Source organism: Macrobrachium nipponense, chromosome 28 (genome assembly GCF_015104395.2).
Source record: "Macrobrachium nipponense isolate FS-2020 chromosome 28, ASM1510439v2, whole genome shotgun sequence".
Lineage (NCBI taxonomy): Eukaryota > Metazoa > Arthropoda > Malacostraca > Decapoda > Palaemonidae > Macrobrachium > Macrobrachium nipponense.
Window position 1 is genome coordinate 30,916,071 of NC_087217.1, and position 22,690 is coordinate 30,938,760.

At 38.0% G+C, this 22,690-nt stretch overlaps 1 protein-coding gene across 3 annotated transcripts in view; it reads right to left on the reverse strand.

Annotated features, from left to right (window-relative positions):
- LOC135201640 (palmitoyltransferase ZDHHC16-like) overlaps positions 1-22,690 on the reverse strand; it is a 288,552-nt gene that overhangs the window by 135,118 nt on the left and 130,744 nt on the right. For all 3 annotated transcript variants that reach the window (XM_064230731.1, XM_064230730.1, XM_064230732.1), the window contains exon 7: positions 14,489-14,606. In XM_064230731.1, coding sequence (XP_064086801.1) covers positions 14,489-14,606 — 118 coding nt within the window. The remainder of the gene's footprint in view (positions 1-14,488; positions 14,607-22,690) is intronic.

The following is a 22,690-nucleotide window of genomic DNA, read 5'->3' on the forward strand; positions in this document are numbered from 1 at the left end:
GGGCACTAAGATTCAATATAATTCTTCCTGGAAGAAGTTTTCATTGTTCATCCATGAGTAGAATCCATCTGCCATCATGCTGGACTTCTGCATCTCCTTCTTTAAATCTCTGCTTGACCAAGGTTTAGCACCTGGTACCATCAACACTTATAAGTCAGCCCTCAATAGGCCGATATTCTATGGTTTCAACATTGATTTTAATGATGGCCTTCTATCTAAGGCCTGCCCTCGACTTAACCCTACTATACCACCCAAGCCGATCATTTGGTCTTTGTTCAAGGTTCTCCCACTGGCTTCAGATACCTCTAATCATGCAGTAGACCTGCAGTTGTTGACAAGGAAGACCTTGTTTCTGCTCGCAATATGCTTCCATTGCTCGCGTTTCTGAGATAGTGGGCCTTTTTTGTGATCCCGGTCACGTCCAGATTTTGGATTCTGGGGGTTGGAACTCCAGAGACCCTTTTTTTCTCTGGTACATTTAGCAGTATTTTTACTCTAGAAAGCTGCCTAAGGGAACCTTTCATCAGGATGACACAGCTACCTCACCCAAAAATAGATTTTTCCTACATCAAAATCCGTTTAAATGTATGGGATTAACCAAGTGTAATTTGCAGCCTTCAAGCTAGGCTACTACCTCATAACCCATTCGGTCTATGTACTGTTTTTGGTCTACTATAGCTAGTATGACTTATCACCAAGCCTAGATTATATAATCAATCTAGATTATATGGATTTTCATGATGAGGCTCGACCATCTCCTCCCAATGATAACAGAGAAGTTCCAAAAAACAATCAAAATATGATCCAAATTGGGGAAAATCGGAAGAGATGTCGTAAACAAAAGCCAAGGATATCACATCCTATCAAGGCCTCGGTAAATACTGTGGGGGTCGAGCTAAAGGACCAAAAATTCGCTGGGAGCAGGAATACGTCCTGCTCTCTGCGCAAACAAAGAACAACTGGTGGCCAGTATTTGCACCAGTGTTGCCAACTCATTTGACTAGATTTTACCTGCGGCGTTGATAATGCTGACAGTTAAAATTACCCACTTAGTAGATAAATCTGCGGGGATATAGTTCAGGCTGGTCAGCGACCAGGGCTAATTCAGGTGTTCAGGGAGAGTATTGCAATACTTAATACTAGCCTCAAACCATGAAAGATCCTTAGCTATAGAGGATTTGAGCAAAATTCCTAAAAGCAAAGTTAACTTTCCTTGACAAGGCAGCTTTAGTCAATGCTAATATGTACCACTAGTCAATGTTTACTACCTGTCGGAAGCAGCTAAGCCTATAACTCTTTTAAATATTACCAGAAAGAATCAACATCACTCATACCAAGCTGATCTGTGTGATGGTAATTGCTTCATAGCAAAGAAAGTTAAAGGAAAGGATAACGCATTTTCGAGAAGTTTGGCAGCAAGGAGGAGTTAGCGCAATGTGTTGGAGATGCCTGTTATCATGATGGTTCCAGAATCGGCAGGAGTGTTGTGGATCTCGTCGTTACGTGAGAAACGCTGCGATTTCTGATGCAATACCTCGTCTAGAATCATCTAATTAGTTCCGGAAACCTCGGGAGTCTGTGACGTTCGCCGTAGGCTCCGCCCCCAGAGCGCCGTATAAATACGACGAACCAACTTTGGAGAGAGTGATCGTAGAAGAGAGAGAGATCGTAAAAGAGAGATCACCAGTTAGTCACAGAGAGCCACAGATCAGATTATCAGTGAGAGATCAGCAGCAGCAGAGATCTTCCGTGAGATATGAGAAAAAGGAACCGACGAAGTATCAATCAAAAGAAGAGTTGTTCGAGAGTTGGTTGGATATTGGTCTAGTCGTCTTCAGGTGTGGACGGCCGAGTTGTCTCTACGTTGAACAGACTTCAGAGAAGAAAAGGTCCTGTTACAGGTGTTGGGGAATTCCTGCCTTACAAGAAGACTAGTTCCTGCAATACGGAGTCAAGAGGACGTCCTCAATCGCCGATCTACATTTATGAAGCCACCTCTACGAAGTGCCAAACTGTTTAGCAAGTATTCTTATTACCTCACTGTTTCCCCAAGTTCATGCAGTGTAAGATTCTATCTTTTATGTAAATAGGAGATACCATTCTGCATTTACCTTTGTTAGTAAGCTTGTAAATAAACCTTTGTTGTGTTAGTGTTTCTTTCTATATTCGTATCCCCAGTTTCAACTGTTTGTGTTGATAAGTTTTTTTTTTTTATCTCATATCAAACCTGAAGCGGACCTCCCTCAGAGGCCGTAACATTGTCTCTGAGATCTCGGAGTCCGTAACATTTGTGGCGACCTTGCATAGGCTATCAATACTTTAACAGTTTGAAACAGGGAGGATATAGAAAGAATCAGAATGAGTGAGATGGTGAAAGAGTTTGTTGAGTCAGGTAAGCTACTAGGTCTAGAGGGGAATGATCTCCGTGAGTATGTTGAGAAGAAAGAAAGAGAAAAGTATGAGAGAGATGAAAGAGAGGCTGAGAGGGAAATGCAGCAAGAGAGAGAAGCAATGAAGATGCAGCAAGAGAGAGAAGTATTGAGAATGCAGCAGGAAGAGAGAGAGAAAGAGGGTATGCATGAGTTGGAAATTGCTCGGTTAAGGGAAAGTACTCGTAACAGTCGGTCAGGCGAGAACGAAAACGAAGCTGATACGTTAGGTATGAATGCAGTGCTAAAATTAGTACCAAAGTTTGATGAGGAAGATGTTACGACATATTTCATGTGTTTTGAGAAGTTAATGGAACGAGTAGGTTCTCCTAAAGAAACGTGGACTTTATATTTGCAGTCAGTTTTGAGTGGTAGGGCACTTACTGTGTATAGTTGCATGTCTAAGGAGGAATGTGATAATTACGATATCGTGAAAGAAACTGTTCTTAGCGCGTACAGGTTAGTACCAGAGGCGTACCGTAAGAAATTTAGAAGTTTGAGAAAGGATGAAAATATTACGTATGTAGAATACGGTAAGAAGTTAGAAAGGCTGTTTTTTGATTGGTTAACTTCTGCTAAAGTTGATGATTTTGATAGTTTGAAGAACTTAGTGTTGTTAGAAAACTTCAAGGATAATGTATCCCCTGAGATTAAACTTTATAAAGAGGATAGGCGAGAAGTATCTTTTGCAGGAGCAACTAGGCTAGCTGACGAATATAGTCTAACTCATAATTTGAGTGTTAGTAAGAAACAAAATGATCCTTCGTCTGGTAGAGTGCAAAGCAGTAAAGGTTTCAGTCCTAGTAATAGCAATGCGAGTAGAAGTGACTATTCCTGTTATACATGCGGAAAACCTAGTCATACATCTAGGGTTTGTAAGAGTAGAATGGCATATAGTGGCTCAGAATTAACTTGTTTCCGATGTAATGGGAAAGGGCATTTAGCGAGAAATTGTGCGGCAGAAAGGAAGGACGGTAAGAAACCAGTATCGCTAGTTAACCTTTCGTCAAGTAGGGATGATGTGATGAGAGAAACTAGGAAAGTTTTTGGCGAATTTCTGTCGGAAGGCGTAGTTTCCTCTCTTGGAGGAGTAGATTCGAGAGAAGTAGTCTTGCTTCGAGACACAGGGGCCGCTGTCTCACTGATTCGAAGAGAGTGTGTGCCGAACAGGGCAGAAATCAGTATGGAAGAGAAAGTCATGTTAGGTGGATTTCCTAACACTTGTGTTCTTTGTCCTTTGTTGAAGTTGAATTTAGAAAGTCAGGTAGTGTCAGGAGAAGTAAAACTTGCAGTTGTGGACAGTTTGCCCGTTGAAGGCATTGACATTATTGTCAGTAATGACTTAGCTTTATCCAAGAATGTGAATCCTGTTGTGAGGAATATTCCAGTGCCTGAAATGGTAGTAACTAGGTCGGGTTTAGATACAAACGTAGACTACGGTCAGAGTAAGTTCGTGGATTCGAACGAGTGTAAGTTCGTGGATTTGAACGAGTGTGAGTTCGTGGATTCGAACGAGTGTGAGTTCGTGGATTCGAACGTGAAAGAGTTCGTGGATTCAAACGAGTGTGATAGAGGTAGCGAGGTTGATCTTGGCATGAGTGTGGCTGAGAGACCTAACTCTATCGTTGACAGTGAAAGCCAAGGGGAAGGCGTAGCTGTCGAGAGTAACGTAGTAAATGTGCCAGTATCTAGTACTAGTTATGGTGATGAATTAGGCTCTGATGTTTTGGATAAGGATGAGCTAGTCAAGTTGCAGAAAGAGGATGAGACACTAACCCGAATTTTTGAGTGTGAGCTGGATGATTATCTCGATTATGTGTGTAAGGAAACTTTTTGTTTAAAGGACGAAGTTTTGTGTCGTTATGTTCGACCGAAGTCAGGTAGTAAAGGGGAAGTCACAGAAAAATTAGTAGTTCCTAGGAAGCTTCGTGAACTAGTTTCGAAGTTAGCACACGATGAGCAAGGACATTTGGGAGTAAATAAAACTTTCAGGTCTATTAGTAGGACGTACTTTTGGCCTAAGATGAAAAATGATGTATGTTTTAAGAGGTATGTTTTAAACTGTAATGAATATCAAATTGCTGGGAAACCGATTCAAGTAATTCCCAGAGTTCAGTTGTGTAATATTCCTTCAGTAGACTTATCTTTTGAGAATGTATTGATAAATATGTTTGGAACTTTGCCTAAAAGTAAGGGTAGAGATGATTGCATAACTAATCTTGATTATTATAAAAACAATTTAAAGAGATGTTTGGCATCTAGTGGAGGAGAACGGAAGCGCTTGGCATTTAGCGAAAGAAAACCCGAACGGAAGTCAAGGGGAAACTAAAGAGAAACCTTATCTTATTGCCAAAGAGAGAAGTTTGTGTGTAAGAGATAAACTTTTAGTACTAGTCTCGAGAGAAAGTCCATCTTTACCTTATAAATATGAAGGTCCTTTTTCAGTTTTAGAGAAGAGGGGAAATATATATCATAGAATTAATGTGGGTAAGAGTAGAGCAAAGGCAATGAATGTAAATTTGCTTCAGAATCATAAACAACGCCCCGTGCCTTGGCCTCCGCCCGTGTAACAGTGTTACTGAGTGAGATTAGTTTTGAGGAAAACACAAGAGGTGTTTTAGTATTTATAAGTTTTAATCAGAGTTCAGAAAACGGAAAAAGTAAGAGAGAAGGATAATGTTATAGTTAGTAGCCTCTCTAGAGATTTCTCAGAATGAGTAGCCTAATAGCCGTTTTCTGTTATCGCACGCATAAGTGTGAGTGGAGAAGCATGTGTGTTTGATTGTGTTAAATCCTTATGCAGAATTGTTCCCTGCTGCTTAATTCTTACTTATCTTTAGAAAAAAAAAAATAAAATCAGTTGATTTCATTTTTTTTCTCTTTTGAGGGGGCGTGTGATGGTAATTGCTTCATAGCAAAGAAAGTTAAAGGAAAGGATAACGCATTTTCGAGAAGTTTGGCAGCAAGGAGGAGTTAGCGCAATGTGTTGGAGATGCCTGTTATCATGATGGTTCCAGAATCGGCAGGAGTGTTGTGGATCTCGTCGTTACGTGAGAAACGCCGCGATTTCTGATGTAATACCTCGTCTAGAATCATCTAATTAGTTCCGGAAACCTCGGGAGTCTGTGACGTTCGCCGTAGGCTCCGCCCCCAGAGCGCCGTATAAATACGACGAACCAACTTTGGAGAGAGTGATCGTAGAAGAGAGAGAGATCGTAAAAGAGAGATCACCAGTTAGTCACAGACAACCACAGATCAGATTATCAGTGAGAGATCAGCAGCAGCAGGGATCTTCCGTGAGATACGAGAAAAAGGAACCGACGAAGTATCAATCAAAAGAAGAGTTGTTCGAGAGTTGGTTGGATATTGGTCTAGTCGTCTTCAGGTGTGGACGGCCGAGTTGTCTCTACGTTGAACAGACTTCAGAGAAGAAAAGGTCCTGTTACAGGTGTTGGGGAATTCCTGCCTTACAAGAAGACTAGTTCCTGCAATACGGAGTCAAGAGGACGTCCTCAATTGCCGATCTACATTTATGAAGCCACCTCTACGAAGTGCCAAACTGTTTAGCAAGTATTCTTATTACCTCACTGTTTCCCCAAGTTCATGCAGTGTAAGATTCTATCTTTTATGTAAATAGGAGATACCATTCTGCATTTACCTTTGTTAGTAAGCTTGTAAATAAACCTTTGTTGTGTTAGTGTTTCTTTCTATATTCGTATCCCCAGTTTCAACTGTTTGTGTTGATAAGTTTTTTTTTTTTATCTCATATCAAACCTGAAGCGGACCTCCCTCAGAGGCCGTAACATTGTCTCTGAGATCTCGGAGTCCGTAACAATCTGATACAGTAAAATTAAAAGGAATATGTCAGGTAACACCTGTCATTCTTATCCATGCATTCCTACTGGAGAATGAACGTTCTGGCACTCCTCCTGCTGGACTTGGCGCCAATAATATTGGGCTTGTGCTCCTAACCCAAGATGTTGCTTGGTGCTACTAACATCGGAACTGGTGCTGCTGACATAGGATCTGAGGCTGCATATGCTAGACTGAACAGAGGGAGAGGACAACAGCACATATGCTAGACTGAACAGAGGGAGAGGACAACAGCACATATCCGCACCGCTTTCTGACATGTCCCGGTCCTCTGTTACTCCAAGCCATGAAGGACAAAGACAGGATGTGCCATGGACAAAGCAAGAAAAGAGTGGGGACACATATCCTTCCTCTAACACAAGGAAAAACCCCACACTTGACAAGACTCTCAGGAGTGTAGCAAAGCAAAGAAAAGAAAAATTAATATGTATCCTGTGAAACTTTCACCAAGTGAACATAAAAAATGACTCTACCCTACTAAATCTAATATCCTGAATTGATGGGAAGCTCAATTGGAGCAACAGATCAAAGAGACGCAGAGCACCTAACCAGTTATTTCACTTGTAATCAATTTCTGCCTTTTGTTAAACTATGATTCACAATCATTATCCTTCCCTCAGCAAAAAGATATCATGAGTGTCAATAAAACTCAAAAAAGCCTATTACAGCAACTCTTGCTTTACAGGTTCTTACCAAATGAATATTCAAAATAAAATAAAAGAACATCCAAAAACAAACCAACAGAAAACCTGAGTTCATTTAATCTCTGTCTCCTACTGAAACCAGGAACAGGAGTAGACTGACCAGCTGCATGTGATTGTACCTATTGGTCCCCTAATGGGGGAGTGGGGGAAGAAGATGGATATTCATAGAAAACCAAGTGTTCTCATTTATTGTTTCAATCTGTTGAACTACCCCTGGAGTGGAAGTAAAAGCTATATACTGGAGAGGTAAGGTTCATTTCAAATACTATTAAATTTAGCCAGCTAAACATTGTAAACATTAAACTATGTACAGTGATGCTCAAATCTCACGCGACATAACTCCATAGGATTTTACTATAAATTCACTAACTGGCAATCTCAGATGCTTTATATTTATCTATTATTTCAGTGCAAAAACACAATTATTGCATACAATAAGGCCATAATATGTTTCATAAGAGTGAAATCTGTCATATATTTAAAAAATGTAAGAAAATGTCACGTGTAGCCAAATTTCAGAAAAACTTACAAAACATTTTCAAATCTTTTGTTCACACATTGCTGAAGCATTTGACCAAACCAAGTCATCATCAAATCAGTTCAAAGGTTAAATAAAAAAAATGAAAAAAATTGTCATAACATTAATAATGCTTCTAATGCAAGCATAAAATTTGAAATGGTCCTATTTGATTGCTTTTACACCTCAACGCTGAAAAAAACTAAAAATGTATATACAAAAGTAGAATGTGCCCACCAATATCAACATGTGAGGGGAGTGTGTGTGATGCACCATTATTGTTGGAGCAACAACCACCACCTGGTGTAACATAAGTAGGTCTACAATGAGTAGTGACAATTAAATTATTTTGAACACATTTAGTTTTTATGTGTTAGAGGAATATTTCGATTTTCATAGATAATTATTTGTTATATTTCTTAGATACAAATATGATGGCATACTAGCAAATATTCACCTAGACCTAAGCATTAGATTTCTTTACTTTACACTTAACATTCACATCTCTCTATTAACAATTTCTGGCCAGAAAGCAAATGAGGTTATCTACTAGTATTTGCACAAGTTACCTTATGAAAGAATAAATTATACACCAAAAGTGAGCAGAAGGACTTTTAAAGAAAATAATATTTTAAACCAGTTGAAAAAGAAGTGTTCCATACGCCTTGATATTAATACTTATGATATCTCGATTAATAGCCATCTTCTCCATATAATCAAAATCATCATCATCTTTTATTCCTCAAAGAACAGGTAGTATCTACAAATAAAAACATTAGTAATATTACATCTCAGAATGCTTAGATTATTCTTTTAGGCCTATAAATCATTTTGCAACATACAGGCAGCTTAAACACAACCTAAAACTTCAACATTCAAAGAAATTCAACATTCAAAGAAAACTGGTTGTAATTCATATCCCTATTGTATTCATCACAGAACAAGTAATCTCTACAAATAAATTCATTGGTAACAGATTACATCTCAGAGCTTAGATGATTTTTTTAGGTTTATAAAAAATTTTGCAACATACAGGCAGCTTAACCCTAAAACGCCGACTGGACGTATTTTACGTCGAGATACATTGTCTGTCGGGTGCCGACTGGACGTATTTTACGTCGACATACGAAAGTTTTTTTTTAAAATTCGCGAAAAATACTATAGGCCTACCAGCCTAAAACTTTTGAATCACACGCCTTGGGGGATGCTGGGAGTTCATGGATCAAGGCCTTGTTTTGTTTTGAAGCGTGACCCGGGTGCGCATGCGCGATATCCCTTCTTCTCGCTCCAGCCAGCATCAGTAGCGCACCATCCGAGAGCGATCTTTCGTGAAAAGCGTGTTTTTCTGGACTTGTGCAAGACTTTGAGCATTTGTATTGCTACAGGACATTCGTAGATATGTCTCAACGACGTGTGAACCGTGAAAGGCGCGTTTTACCCGTCGGAAGGGATCGTGTAAGGAGAGTTTTGGACCTGGATGCTGGCGAGGGGCCAAGCACCCAGCATGACCCCGCGCCTCAAGGCCGTTCTGTGCGGCCACGTGTGGCTGAAAGTGTTTCGGGAACACATCGTATGCCTTTGGTTACCACTAGGAAGCATGTGGGTGTCCTTAGGGGCATTCGTAGGCATTTGGGAGGCCTCCAACCAAGGGACATAGACGAATATCTTTCGGAGCTTGATCGGGAACATGTCGCAAGTCCTCATTTTGATGGCGGATGGTCATCGAGTGATGAGGACATCAGTCCCGATGAAAGTGAGGATGAATATTTGCCCCAAATGTCCGTTCGAGGCTCACATCCCGAAAGTGAGCTCGAATTCAGTGGGTTCAGTGCTTACGAGGGGGAATCTGAGGAGGAGGGGGAGGGTGGGGATACGGGCTCAAGTTTTATCGCAGAGGACGATACAGAAAGTGAGGGCCTAAGTGAGGGTGATGGGCCAACGGGGGGGGGTAGTGTGCATCGTGCCCGCACCTGTGCGCGTGCGCGCGCACGGGCACGTAGAAGGTCGGCTCGTCGCGCCAGCCAAGGTGAAGGTCGGTCGTCGGAGAGTGACGAGGGGTGGACGGAGGACCCCACCCCTCCTAACATGCACCCCTTCACGGCAACCCCTGGGATGACCGTACCAGTACCCCTGGACTGTTTTGGGGTTCATCCAGCTTTTCCTGACGCGGGAATTGCTGGAATACCTGGTACACGAGACGGTGGACTACGCTCGGTACTGCCGGTATGAACTGAGGACGACCTTGTCGTATTACTGGCGGGGTTGCAACCTCATTGACATGGCGCATTTTTTGGGGCTCCACATTTATTTTGGTATGACACCTGCTGTCGACGTCAGGCAATATTGGAGGAGAAATTATTTTTTATGTATGCCGAATGTGCCTGGCGTTATGTCCCGTGATAATTTCCTGGCGTTGGACAGGTACTTCAACGCCTTCAACCGAAGGGCCATACCCCGGAATAACAGTGATCGCCTCATTTTAGTGCGTACAGTGTTGGATTATATCCGTGAGCGGTGTAGTAATCTCGTGATTCCTGGAAAGAACCTGTCTTTGGATGAGGGGATGATGCCTTACAAAGGACGTCTTAGTATAAAAGTGTATAACCCCAAGAAGCCAAAGAAATATGGTGTGAAATTCTTTCTCATTACCGAGGCCAACACTGGATACGTTGTGGACTTTTCAGTGTATACCGGGGTCTTCTCCACGCTGCGTGACACTGTATTCAACCTTGTGGGACGTTTCCGTAACCAGGGATATCACCTGTTTATGGATAATTTTTATAACTCGGTATCCCTGGCCCAGGAACTGTATGAAGCAGGTGTTCACGCCCCGCCATCACAGCTTCTCGTCGGGTAGTGGACCCTGTGTGTCGGCTGCAGCCAGGGGAACACATACTGGAGGCCTTAGAAGGGCGAAGGCAGAAACGGTGCCGGGTGTGCCATATGAATGGCAGAAGGAGAGACACCCGGTTCTTCTGTCGTCTCTGCAAAGTTGCTCTTTGCAGGATAGGGGAGTGTGACCGAAAGTACCACACTAAGGTCATGTATTGGAGCGCGCCCCCTAAACCGACAGCGGAGGGCGCACAGGGCCGCCGGGTCCATCAGCAGTAAGGGCGCGCGTCTCCCTCCTCCACCTGTACCTCGTCATGTCGAGTGGAAAAAAATGCAAGACTCTTCAATGGAGGAGGGAGAAAACAAGAATAGAACGAAGAGTCAGGATTACGAGTGAGTATTCTGCATTTATTTTATATTTAGTTTTATATTTATTACAATTTTTTATATATCTGAATGTGTGCATGATAAAATAATAATAAGACATTTCAGTTGTATACGAAAAGAGAAGTGTCACCTGCATTCCTTTTATTTATGTATTGGTACCAGAATCGAAGAATGTAATATATATATTTTACGTATAAAAAAAAACAAAAAAAAATTATATATATATATATATTATATATATATATATATATATATATATATATATATATATATATATATATATATATATATATATATATATATTATAAATATTTTTTTTTGGGGGTAAGCAAATTACTTACGTCTAAGTAATATTCAATCATTTACCTTCACTTTAAAACAAATTGCAAGTCTCTAGAACAATATCTCGATTTATGGTGAATATTTGAAAAAAATATTTTATTCCCTCCGCGCGCCGATTCTCGGCCGAAAATCTCCAAAACGCGAAGGTCACATTCTCCTAATATTTGTGCCTTTTCATATTACGCTTATTTTATAGTTTTATATATGGAAATGTGCGCAAAAACATGCACAATATAACAAAAAATATTGGAAGGTTGTAGCATTTCTCATTTTTGAAATATTTGCATATAAAGTACGATAAGTACGAAAAAAACTATGATCGGTCAACTTTGACTCAACCGAAAAGGTCAAAAAACACATTTATAACATAAAATTCTTACAGTCTAGTAATATTCAATCATTTATCTTCATTTTAAAACAAATTGCAAGTCTCTAGAACAATATCTCGATTTATGGTGAATTTTTGAAAAAATATTTTTTTTTCTCCTCCGCGCGCCGATTCTCGGCCGAAAATCTCCGAAACGCGTAGGTCACATTCTCCTAATATTTGAGCCTTTTCATATTACGCTTTTTTTAAAGGTTTATATATGGAAATATGCGCAAAACATGCACAATATAACAAAAAATATTGGAAGGTTGTAGCATTTTCTCATTTTTGAAATATTTGCATATAAAGTACGATAAGTACCAAAAAAACTCGATCGGTCAACTTTGACTCAACCGAAAAGGTCAAAAAACGCATTTATAACATAAGAATTTTTACAGTCTAGTAATATTCAATCATTTATCTTCATTTTAAAACTATTGCAAAGTCTCTAGAACAATATCTCGATTTATGGTGAATTTTTGAAAAAATATTTTTTTCCCCTCCGCGCGACGATTCTCGGCCGAAAATCTCCAAAACGCGTAGGTCACATTCTCCTAATATTTGAGCCTTTTCATATTACGCTTTTTTTAAAGGTTTATATATGGAAATGTGCGCAAAAACATGCACAATATAACAAAAATATTGGAAGGTTGTAGCATTTATCATTTTTGAAATATTTGCATATAAAGTACGATAAGTACGAAAAAAACTACGATCGGTCCAACTTTGACTCAACCGAAAGGTCAAAAACGCATTTATAACATAAAAATCTTACAGTCTAGTAATATTCAATCATTTATCTTCATTTTAAAACAAATTGCAAGTCTCTAGAACAATATCTCGATTTATGGTGAATTTTTGAAAAAAAAAAAAATTTTCCCCTCCACGCGCCGATTCTCGGCCGCAAATCTCCGAAACGCGTAGGTCACATTCTCCTAATATTTGAGCCTTTTCATATTACGCTTTTTTTAAAGGTTTATATATGGAAATGTGCGCAAAAACATGCACAATATAACAACAAATATTGAAAGGTTGTAGCATTTCTCATTTTTGAAATATTTGCATATAGTACGATAGTACGAAAAAAACTACAATCGGTCACTTTGACTCGACCGAAAGGTAAAAAAAACGCATTTATAACATAAAAATCTTACAGTCTAGTAATATTCAATCATTTATCTTCAATTTAAAACAAATTGCAAGTCTCTAGAACAATATCTCGATTTATGGTGAATATTTGAAAAAAATATTTTTATTCCGTCCGCGCGCCGATTCTCGGCCGAAAATCTCCGAAACGCGTAGGTCACATTCTCCTAATAATTTCGTGCCTTTTTCATATTACGCTTTTTTTAGAGTTTTATATATGGAAATGTGCGCAAAAACGTGCACAATATAACAAAAAATATTGGAAGGTTGTAGCATTTATCATTTTTGAAATATTTGCATATAAAGTACGATAAGTACGAAAAAAACTACGATCGGTCAACTTGACTCAACGAAATGGTAAAAAAACGCATTTGTAACATAAAAATCTTACAGTCTAGTAATATTCAATCATTTATCTTCAATTTAAAACATATTTGCAAGTCTCTAGAACAATATCTCGATTTATGGTGAATATTTGAACAAATATTTTTATTCCGTCCGCGCGCCGATTCTCGGCCGAAAATCTCGGAAACGCGTAGGTCACATTCTCCTAATATTTGAGCCTTTTCATATTACGCTTTTTTTTAGAGTTTTATATATGAAAATGTGAACAAAAACATGCACAATATAACAAAAATTATTGGAAGGTTGTAGCATTTCTCATTTTTTTTTATATATTTGCATATAAAAAAGAAGAAATTTTAACAAAAATTCCGACATCGGTCAACTTTAACTCGTTCGAAATGGTCGAAAACTGCATTTGTAAGCTAAAACTCTTACAGTATCGTAATATTCAATCATTTTCCTTCATTTTGAAACAAATTGCAAGTCTCTATAACAATATTTCGATTTATGGTGATTTTTTTAAAAAATTATTTTTTTACATCCGCGCGCTACGATTCATGCATCATTTTGTGATAATATTTTCTCTGTGTTGCTTTTATCGTTTTACAATGTGTTATATATCAAAATGATTGCAATTTAGTGCACATTACAACGAAAAAAAAAGTAACTTGTTACCTCTAACCGTTTGGCGCACAGCGCGATTTGAATACAATTATATATGAAATTTCGTTTTTGCGCTATCATATATCGCATTATTTATATATGATAATGATAATTTTTTTCATTTCTGATGGTTGCATACTAAACTTCAAGCAATGACAAAAAAAGGAGCCAAAAATGAACTCTTAATCTTGAAAACTAAGCGCGCTGTGATTTTTTGAAAAAAATATTTTTTCCGCTTACGCGCTTACTCTCAAACCCCTCCGGCACACGGGAGTCATTTTTTTATTTACCGCTTCGGCGTTTAAGGGTTAAACACAGCCGAAAGCTTCAACTTTCAAAGAAAACTTGTATTAATTCATATTCCTACTTTGAAAATGTTGTTATGACTGTTGAGCTAATTACGTCTACTGTCATAATGCAGCAGACTTAGTTATGTTGACCATAACCAGTCCGAGCATGTTAAGTGTGCTTTCATTGATGGCACGCTAACTTATCAAACTGCACTTTGAACTAAGCAGTGTAGAAAAAGAAAATCAGTTCAAATCACATAGATTACAAATTATACCAATGCATAAAAGGATCATATTTATATAACCATAAGGGAAATAGGGCTAGCTGTCAATTCACAAACTTTTCTAAGATGTGTGACATTAGAAAAAAAAAGTTTAATACTACTTGGCAACATCACGTTGAGTCTGAGAATCTGGACAATACAAAAAGAATCATGTCGCATGAGATTTGAGCACCATTGTGCATTCATAAAGACAAATTAAACAAATTAGAAAAACAATCATACAACTGAGCACAAATAAAGACAGCAGTGCATAACTACAAAAATTAAAGGACATGTTTTATAAAATAAATTTTCCAAAACAATAATTACCTGTAGTAATCATGCCACAATACATGATGGAAAATCGATACCAGTAATGGATTCTCTCTTTTTCTATCTCTTCTGCAGATGGCTCAAAGGGAACAGGACTACCAGTTGTCCCACCATACTGAAATTCAAGTTAGACAACAATAAAAAATATTTACATATTTTTTTTTGCTGCTACCACAAGGTAAATAAATCTATATATATCCTGAAAACTGAATGTTTTGGCCCTAAACAGGACAGACATGAAGGTGCAACAGATGTCGAAATGAAGAGGACAGAGGTTGGTGACCGGGCAATCTTTGGTTGGTTGCCAATTTAAGAAAAAAAATACATCAATGGAAAGTGGAAGGTATGCAAATGGCCATAGTTGTAAGAAAGATTTTTAAAAAATTTTCTGTACTGTCCATGGGAAGTTGTAAGTGACTATGTGTCTACAACCCTGTGTGGGACCTCTTTTAAGACACTCATAAAAATATACTCATTTTACAAAGTTATACATATTTTTTCTAATAATTTCTTGTATATTATTTTGTAAAATTCTAATTACAGCTCACACAGTATTATACCAGATAATAAAATCAGTAACAAAGTCTGAGTATATTTACACATTGTAATCTCAAGTATAAAACACCCATTAAAACACTGGTTCAAAGCTAAGGAACTATATTCCAGTGGACTGACTCCCACCCTTATCAAGTAGAGAATGGCAAAGAAATATATAGTGGGAGATATGCCCTTAGGTGATGCATGGGGTCACTGCTAAGCTGCCATTGGTTCTGTTAACTGTCTTAATACGCTTCATCATTGCCTTAAGGAAGATATTGTCTATATGGTCAGATTCCCAGATTCCATTGGAAAGGTTGATCCTATTATCTTCTTTTATCAGTGAAGATTCTACCATCTGACATTTGTATGGACAGCTGCTGTTGTATAAAATTCTGGATGAGTTCCAAGCCATGGTATGGCTCGTGTTGTTTATATGATGGAAAGCTGCCGAACTATGCTGTCCATATCTAACCGGTGCTTATGTTGAGTTAATCTTTCTGAGAGAGATTTTTCCTGTGAATCCATAGTATGACTTATCACAATCCCTACAGGGGATTTCATAGACTTTTAGAATATGGTTTCTGCTAAACGTTAATTAAGGATTTCCCCAATGTATTTGGATAAGTGTAGATGAAAGGGTTGGAGTGGCCTAAGGTTTTGTGTGATCTCTTGTAAATTATCCACGTGAGGGATTATAACTTTGTTTGTGCTTTTTCCTTTTTCTTTTCTTTTTTTTTTCTGTGGGTTAGTAAAAATGCTCTATGAAATTTACTCTAGGATTGTCATAAGTCATACTATAGATTCACAGAAAAATCTCTCTCTCTGAAAGATCAACTCAATATAAGAGCTCAGTTAGATATGAACATCATAGTTCAGCAAATTTTTCCATCCCATAAATAATATGAACCATACCATGGATCGGAACTCCTCCCGAATTTTATACAAAAGCAGCTGTCCATACAAATGTCAGATGGTAGAATCTTCACTGTTACACAACACAATAATAGGATCAACCTTTCCAATGGAGCCTGGGACTCTGACCCACATAAACAATCTTCTCATTCACTACTTGATAAAGTAGGAGTCAGTCGACTGAAATACAGACCTTATCTTTAAACCAGAGTGTTTCAATGGGCCTTTTTTTTTACTTAAGATGTATCCTGTTTTTAACAAAAGAATTTTATTTTACATACTAGATTTACTGAGATGGGGAGATTCAGTAACTTTTTGTGAGGTATACATGGTTTTACTAATATTTCTTTGCAATTTTCTTTATAAATTACAATTATAAGCTGACAAACTATCATAAAAGATATGAACTAAAACCAACAGCAATCCCTGGATATATTCATGAGCAAATAAATAAAAAAGATATTATGGGATAGAGAATGGCAATACATTCCACCAAGTCTCAAGCTCACTGATCCCCCTCTGTCCTGAGTTACTGCAATTGCCGGAAGTTATTTATGGACCATTGAAGTGAATGAACATCTTTTCAGCTAAATTCATCCAAACCACATGGCATGTATATTACTACTCCAGATTAGCCCTCCAACGTCAAACCTGTAACAGACACCAATACACATGCCAGTCCATTTAGGGTTAATACAGTGACTGAAAGCAATGTTACAATATCTTTCAATATTTGAAACGATTATATCCGATTATTATAAAAAATCTTTAATGAGGCCAAGTCCACATACTACATTTTCATACAGTTTTCTCGAGGGAAAATGGAAGGAGGTTTAATTAAAGAAGTTAGACATCTAAGTGAGAGCAGACCAACAGAAATTGGGGAAAAGTAAATGGCAGAAAGCATTAAAATTGGGCTGAAAGGACATTGCAGAAAACACGTTTTGACGTAGGAAAATCCTATTTTTGGTAGTCGCTGTTGAGTCCTCAAGGAGTACCCTTTCCATGGTTTATCCAAGCTCCATGGTGACCAGACTAATGTTAAAGAATTCTCTTAATTGGTCTTATGGCAGGATATGTGTTGTAATGATAAACATCATAACACATGATAGAGTTAAATGGACTCAGGATAATAGGGCACTTTCTATAATCCTCAGTGAATGTCTAATACCCAGTTTACCTACTACATCAAAACTGGAAGAAGAAGTGGTTTATTTGTATGTGCACTGTCATATTGTTTACATACAACCAAAATCTGACCAGATGCACTCCTTTCTGTTGGTCAATGTAGGAAGATGCCATATCCCAAAACCCTACCATGTCTTTTTTCCTAAGTTAAAACCCGTTCTTTGAGAGTGTAGTCGCTGTCTCATCCATAAAGAGCTTTTAAGAAGAAATTGACAGGATATGAAAAACGCTTGGATTCTAATCATAACCACCCAAAAATATTTTTTGGTCCGAGGGTCCAAGCCACTCATTTCAAGGCCTCATTCTTTATTCCAAATACCTTTAGGTTTGGTAGCAAAGAACAGAAACTAAGTGCAAAACTTATGTTTTTTAGGGTAAAGTTCTGTGGTGACTTACCTAAGCATGCTGGGTATGGTTGCAGTACTGTTAAACCCTCCCCAGTAATAATTATCACACAGGTAATCCCCGGTCACGGCAGACTCGATTAATGGTGATCCGGTTTTTTAAAGCTCTATAAAATCGGTAACTTATGGCACCATTACAGGCTGAGTTTCGGTTATCGGCGCCATAAGTAATAAAGTTATGGTGCCATAACATACCTACCAGAGGCGCTATAACTGGTTATTGGCACCATTAACCTTAACTCAGCACCATAAACACCATAAACCACGAGTTTTGGTTAATGACCATTTTTGCTTATAAGCACCCCGCCAAAAATGGAACCCCAGCTGATAACTGCAGACTATCTGGACTCACCTCTTGGGAAGACCCGTGATTTGCCGCTGTAGCACCTATGGGTTAAGACTATCTATGCCACCTACCAATACACAGTATAGTCGAATTTGTTTGAGCTTGTGGCAAGTGTTGCTAGACCGTAGGAAAAAACAAACCTTTTGGGATGTCTGCCATGACCTCTAGGTTGAACCTTAATTGCATGAACTGGGCATAATGTTATGTCTGCTAATTCTAGTTTTACTTAGAATAGATTTCCTTCTTGAAGGAGTCCCATTATTGGCCAGGAATAACAAGCCAGAGGACAATAAAAATTGATTTTCACAGTATAGATATTTTAAAAAATCCACTTGCAAAGGTCTTCGCTTAGAAAGGAGGATCCTTAAAACTATTTTCCCTCCTACTAGCTGGGATAAAACAGCAGACTGTTTTGGAATCGATCTCTTCGCCTGTTATTTAAGTAACAAAAACCAATGGCGGTTTGGCCAATTTGGGGCTATTAAGCAAGCTGTCCCTTAGTAGATTAGGAGTTTGCTCAACACCCTCAAAATCTGGAACCATGAGGAGAGGGTATATCATCATCCATTTGTTCCAGGTCTTGTAAGAAGGCATCTCTTGCTGTTGCTTGCCTGGTAGTTTGTGAGTCTTATATGTTTGGCAAATAGGTCTATTTCTATTTGTGGAAGCATGTTAGCTATTTTCTGAAGAGTGGTTGTCTAACTTTGCTTTTGCTGAGGCTGTCATTTTCCTGATAGGAAGTCTACTATTACATTGAGAAACCCCGTAAGGTGAATTGCAGACAAGTACCACTTCCTTTCTTGCCCCATCGAAGGATGGCAACATTACCATATTGAGAGGAGGTGAGTACGTATCATCCCGACCTCTAGTGTACGACACTGCAGTCATGTGTTTTTAGAACTAACTAAATGTCTCCTCTGGAGGTTTGAGTTTCTTGAAAGACAAAAAGAGAACCATTAGCTCCAGGAAAATGATACAACAATTCCTAACAGTAGCTGAACACCTCCTCCCACCTGGCATTCCTCCCAAACAGTCAACAAGGCATCTGTGTGTACTGTCATTCACACAGACAGGAGTCAGGGTTACCTGTATTACCAAGATTCCTTCCAGGATCAAGGCCAAAGTATCTCCCCAACTTTTTCAATATTTTGGTGAGGTCAGTCTCGCATCTTTGTTGAATGTTATAGGTAGAATTTGACAACATTCATTTGTTTATAATCCAAGTATTGGATCTATTATGGATGGAAATTGGAACAAGCTCGTCATACATTCTAAATGCCGTTTGGAAACTTGGCTGTGCAAGGCCACGTTTTGAGGACTTGCCTCAGTCTGTTTTGAGTATGATGGGGAGAGACAACGAACCCATGAAAAGTATCCCAACATAGTCCCAGCTACTGAAAGTGTCTGCTGGGAGTGAGGTGGGATTTTGGCAATTTATCATAAAACCTTTTGACTGTAGTCATTTGACCACTGCTCTTAGGTTTTTCAGGCACACTTTTCTTGTGGGTCACTAGCGAGAGAGAGGTGGGCTATTACAGTTGTAGGATGGGTACCAGACACCCACGCGAATAGCTCGAACTTGTGAGTAGTTAGAACTCCCCCTCTAAAAATGCTTAAATCTGCTTATCTTGAAAGTTCCAATACTAAATGCATACTTAAAAGTATCATCCTACATCAAATATACCATTGAATTGGTATTATTAATATCATTTCAAAGTCATCTGAAATCATTTACCATTATAAATATATAAACAGGCAATAACAGAGAGAGAGAGAGAGAGAGAGAGAGAGAGAGAGAGAGAGAGAGAGAATAACTCTTTACAATATCAAAAGATTGAAATGAACTTCTATAGGCAACACTTCTCCCCCTCCCAAAAATACATATATCTTTTCCAAAGAAGAAAGAGAAGGTTGAACAAGTATCTGTTTGTCTGTCTATCAGTTCTCTTGCTGAGAGAGAGAGAGAGAGAGAGAGAGAGAGAGAGAGAGAGAGAGAGAGAGAGAGAGAGAGAGAGAGAGAGAGAGAAAAAACGAGAAATGAGAAACACCAAATGTATACCTTATGTAACATACTACATCAAATTTACCTCAAATTATTATATCATATTATATTACTGTATTAATCTTAGAGATTGTATTAATGTAATTTTAAAGTATAATCTTAAACATTAGTACCCTTAAAGGTATATACCGTATATACTCGCATATCATGCGACTTTTGAAACCTAATTTTGAAGCTAATTTTAAAGGGGTCGCATCATACACGCGGTATAAAATTAGCGTACCTTCTATGCTTTCCCAAATCGGCAGATTGCGATAGTTACTACCGGAGGAAAACAGTAGATCTTTTAAAAAGTCATGCTTTACTTGTACTTCACTATCCATCCGTGATATTGTATGCATTCTCATATTACTATTGTATTTTAAAATACAAAAGAGTGATCGTGCGCCATTTGCATTATTTTGGTTTATACGGCATGTTTAACTAACTATTCTAGTCTAACCATCTATAATTTCCAAATCAGTTGATTAAGGCACAATACTGAAGGAATTTTTACTTTTTGTTTTACTCGGTAAAAGAAACATTTGTTACTTGAACTATTATTTTTATTTTAGGATACGCAGTCAAGTGAAAATTTATTAAAGTAAAAAAAAAATGCATAAAATTAATAAACTAAAATCCTCCAAAGTCGCTCTCCGTGTCCGTATCATCAAATACTGCTCTGAATTCTTCGCCATCAAGGCAGTCATATTCGTCATCTTCCAGATCTTTGATCATTTCATCTTCATATGGAAGGTATAGTCTTGCCACCGTGGCGAGCTCTCTGGCGTGGCTTTTAAAGATCTGCCCTTATGCTAATTTTACAATAACAACTGCCCGTGTTTGACAGACCTTTGAATGTCCTTGAGACAAACCCCGAGGCTATAATTATAAGATTATAAGGGGTTTTCATTCCCAGGTACTTTAATCTCCTTCCTATTCGGCCTCTCTCTCTCTCTCTCTCTCTCTCTCTCTCTCTCTCTCTCTCTCTCTCTCTCTCTCTCTCTCTCTCCTAAATCCTCAGCTGTCCAAGCGAGAGCTTTTTTTATGGGACAACATAGGCCCGCATTTCGCATTTTCCATACCTAATTATTTTGTATACGATTGCCTTTTCTCGGCTGTGAAGTTGATGTCTATCCATGGCTGTGAGATGACCAGGAATAACTTGTAGTCGGTGTCAAAGTCACTCCACACTTCAGTCAGGCCAAAACTTTGCCATATTGCATTCAAGCAATATTCATCATTGTTTCTTATCTATTATTTTGTCAGAGAGAGAGAGAGAGAGAGAGAGAGAGAGAGAGAGAGAGAGAGAGAGAGAGAGAGAGAGAGAATCTGTTTGTATACGATTGTTTATTTTCTCACTCGTCAAACTTACTCTGTTATGCTTATTTCATATTTCCTTGCTCACCAATTTATTCTATACCTACGATATTAAGAAATCAAGATATGTGTAGAAGGGAGAACTGCCTCCAGACTGTACAGTCAGTATGGATTTAAAGGCACGTGGAACTGGTTGAAATATTCGCAACAGCACCAAAATGAGATACCATGGTATAGAAAATCTGACTCCGTTTCTTGTTATTACATAAAAAAACTTTATCAATCGTGAACTTACGTAATTTATTTAGAATTCTGCGTAACGGAAAAGATAATATTTGATATCTGTAATGGGAGAAATGGTTTTATCTCTGTTGTTGTTATAAATTTGGCAGAGATGCGATCAAACACGTGGGAGGACCAAAACAGTTGTTGTTAGTCGCTGGGGATATAAAGGTTGTGACCAGCAGACAGAAAGATTAACATTTTTCCAGAGATTAAAGAGCTGAATTTTGTTTTGAAGCTATGTCAACCGCATTAGTAAATAGGTATCATCTTCTAAAGAAATTGTTTTTCTTTTCTTTTTGCGGAAGAATCTTCAAACCATTTTGCATTCAAAATAATGAGAAGGAATCATTCTATTCTTCATGTAATCAGTAAAATACTTACACTAATAAAAACTAAAACTACGTATTGTATGCAAAACACACACATCATCGTTAGCTTCGTTCATTCTAAGAAATTCACAGAGTAGTATAACTAACACCTGATTGGTTGGTTGGTAGCCATGGAGATCTGTTATCCAATGAATGCCCTCTGCTTCTGTTCTATTTATAGACATATGCCGGTATGGCACTAGTTTTGAACGTTACCATGCTCGTGATTTTCTGACTGCTGACGGCAAAAATTACTCAATAATTTTCTTTATATAATTATTTCTTCGTGAAAACAATAATATAATATGATCATTTTAACTTTAATGTATAGTGGTATGAAAAATACCAGTGTGTCGTAGCGATGCGTCATCAATATAGTGGTATGAAAATACCACATGGTGTTGAGCGATACGTAATCACGTAAGTAACAAATCCTTTTCCCGACCATCCTCAAAATTTTACGACTCTTCACTTCAAGATCGATATGGTGAAATATATTATATAGTCATACTTATTGTTAAAATTCACAAGTTGAACTGCAAAACATTATTATATTTTGATTGTCATGTACATATATTTTTTGCGTTTTACGGAATGTTTGTTTTTAAAATAATAGCTATTAGTGAACATATGATATTAATCGTCCCACTATTTTTTTATAGGGGATCTTAGTTATCTCATATTCATTTAACAGTATTATATTAATATTTATTTAAATAAACTGTAATTAATAAATAACAATAATAAAAAACATAAAGGGAAAAAATGTTTTTGCTGCAGTAGTGATGTTTGTTT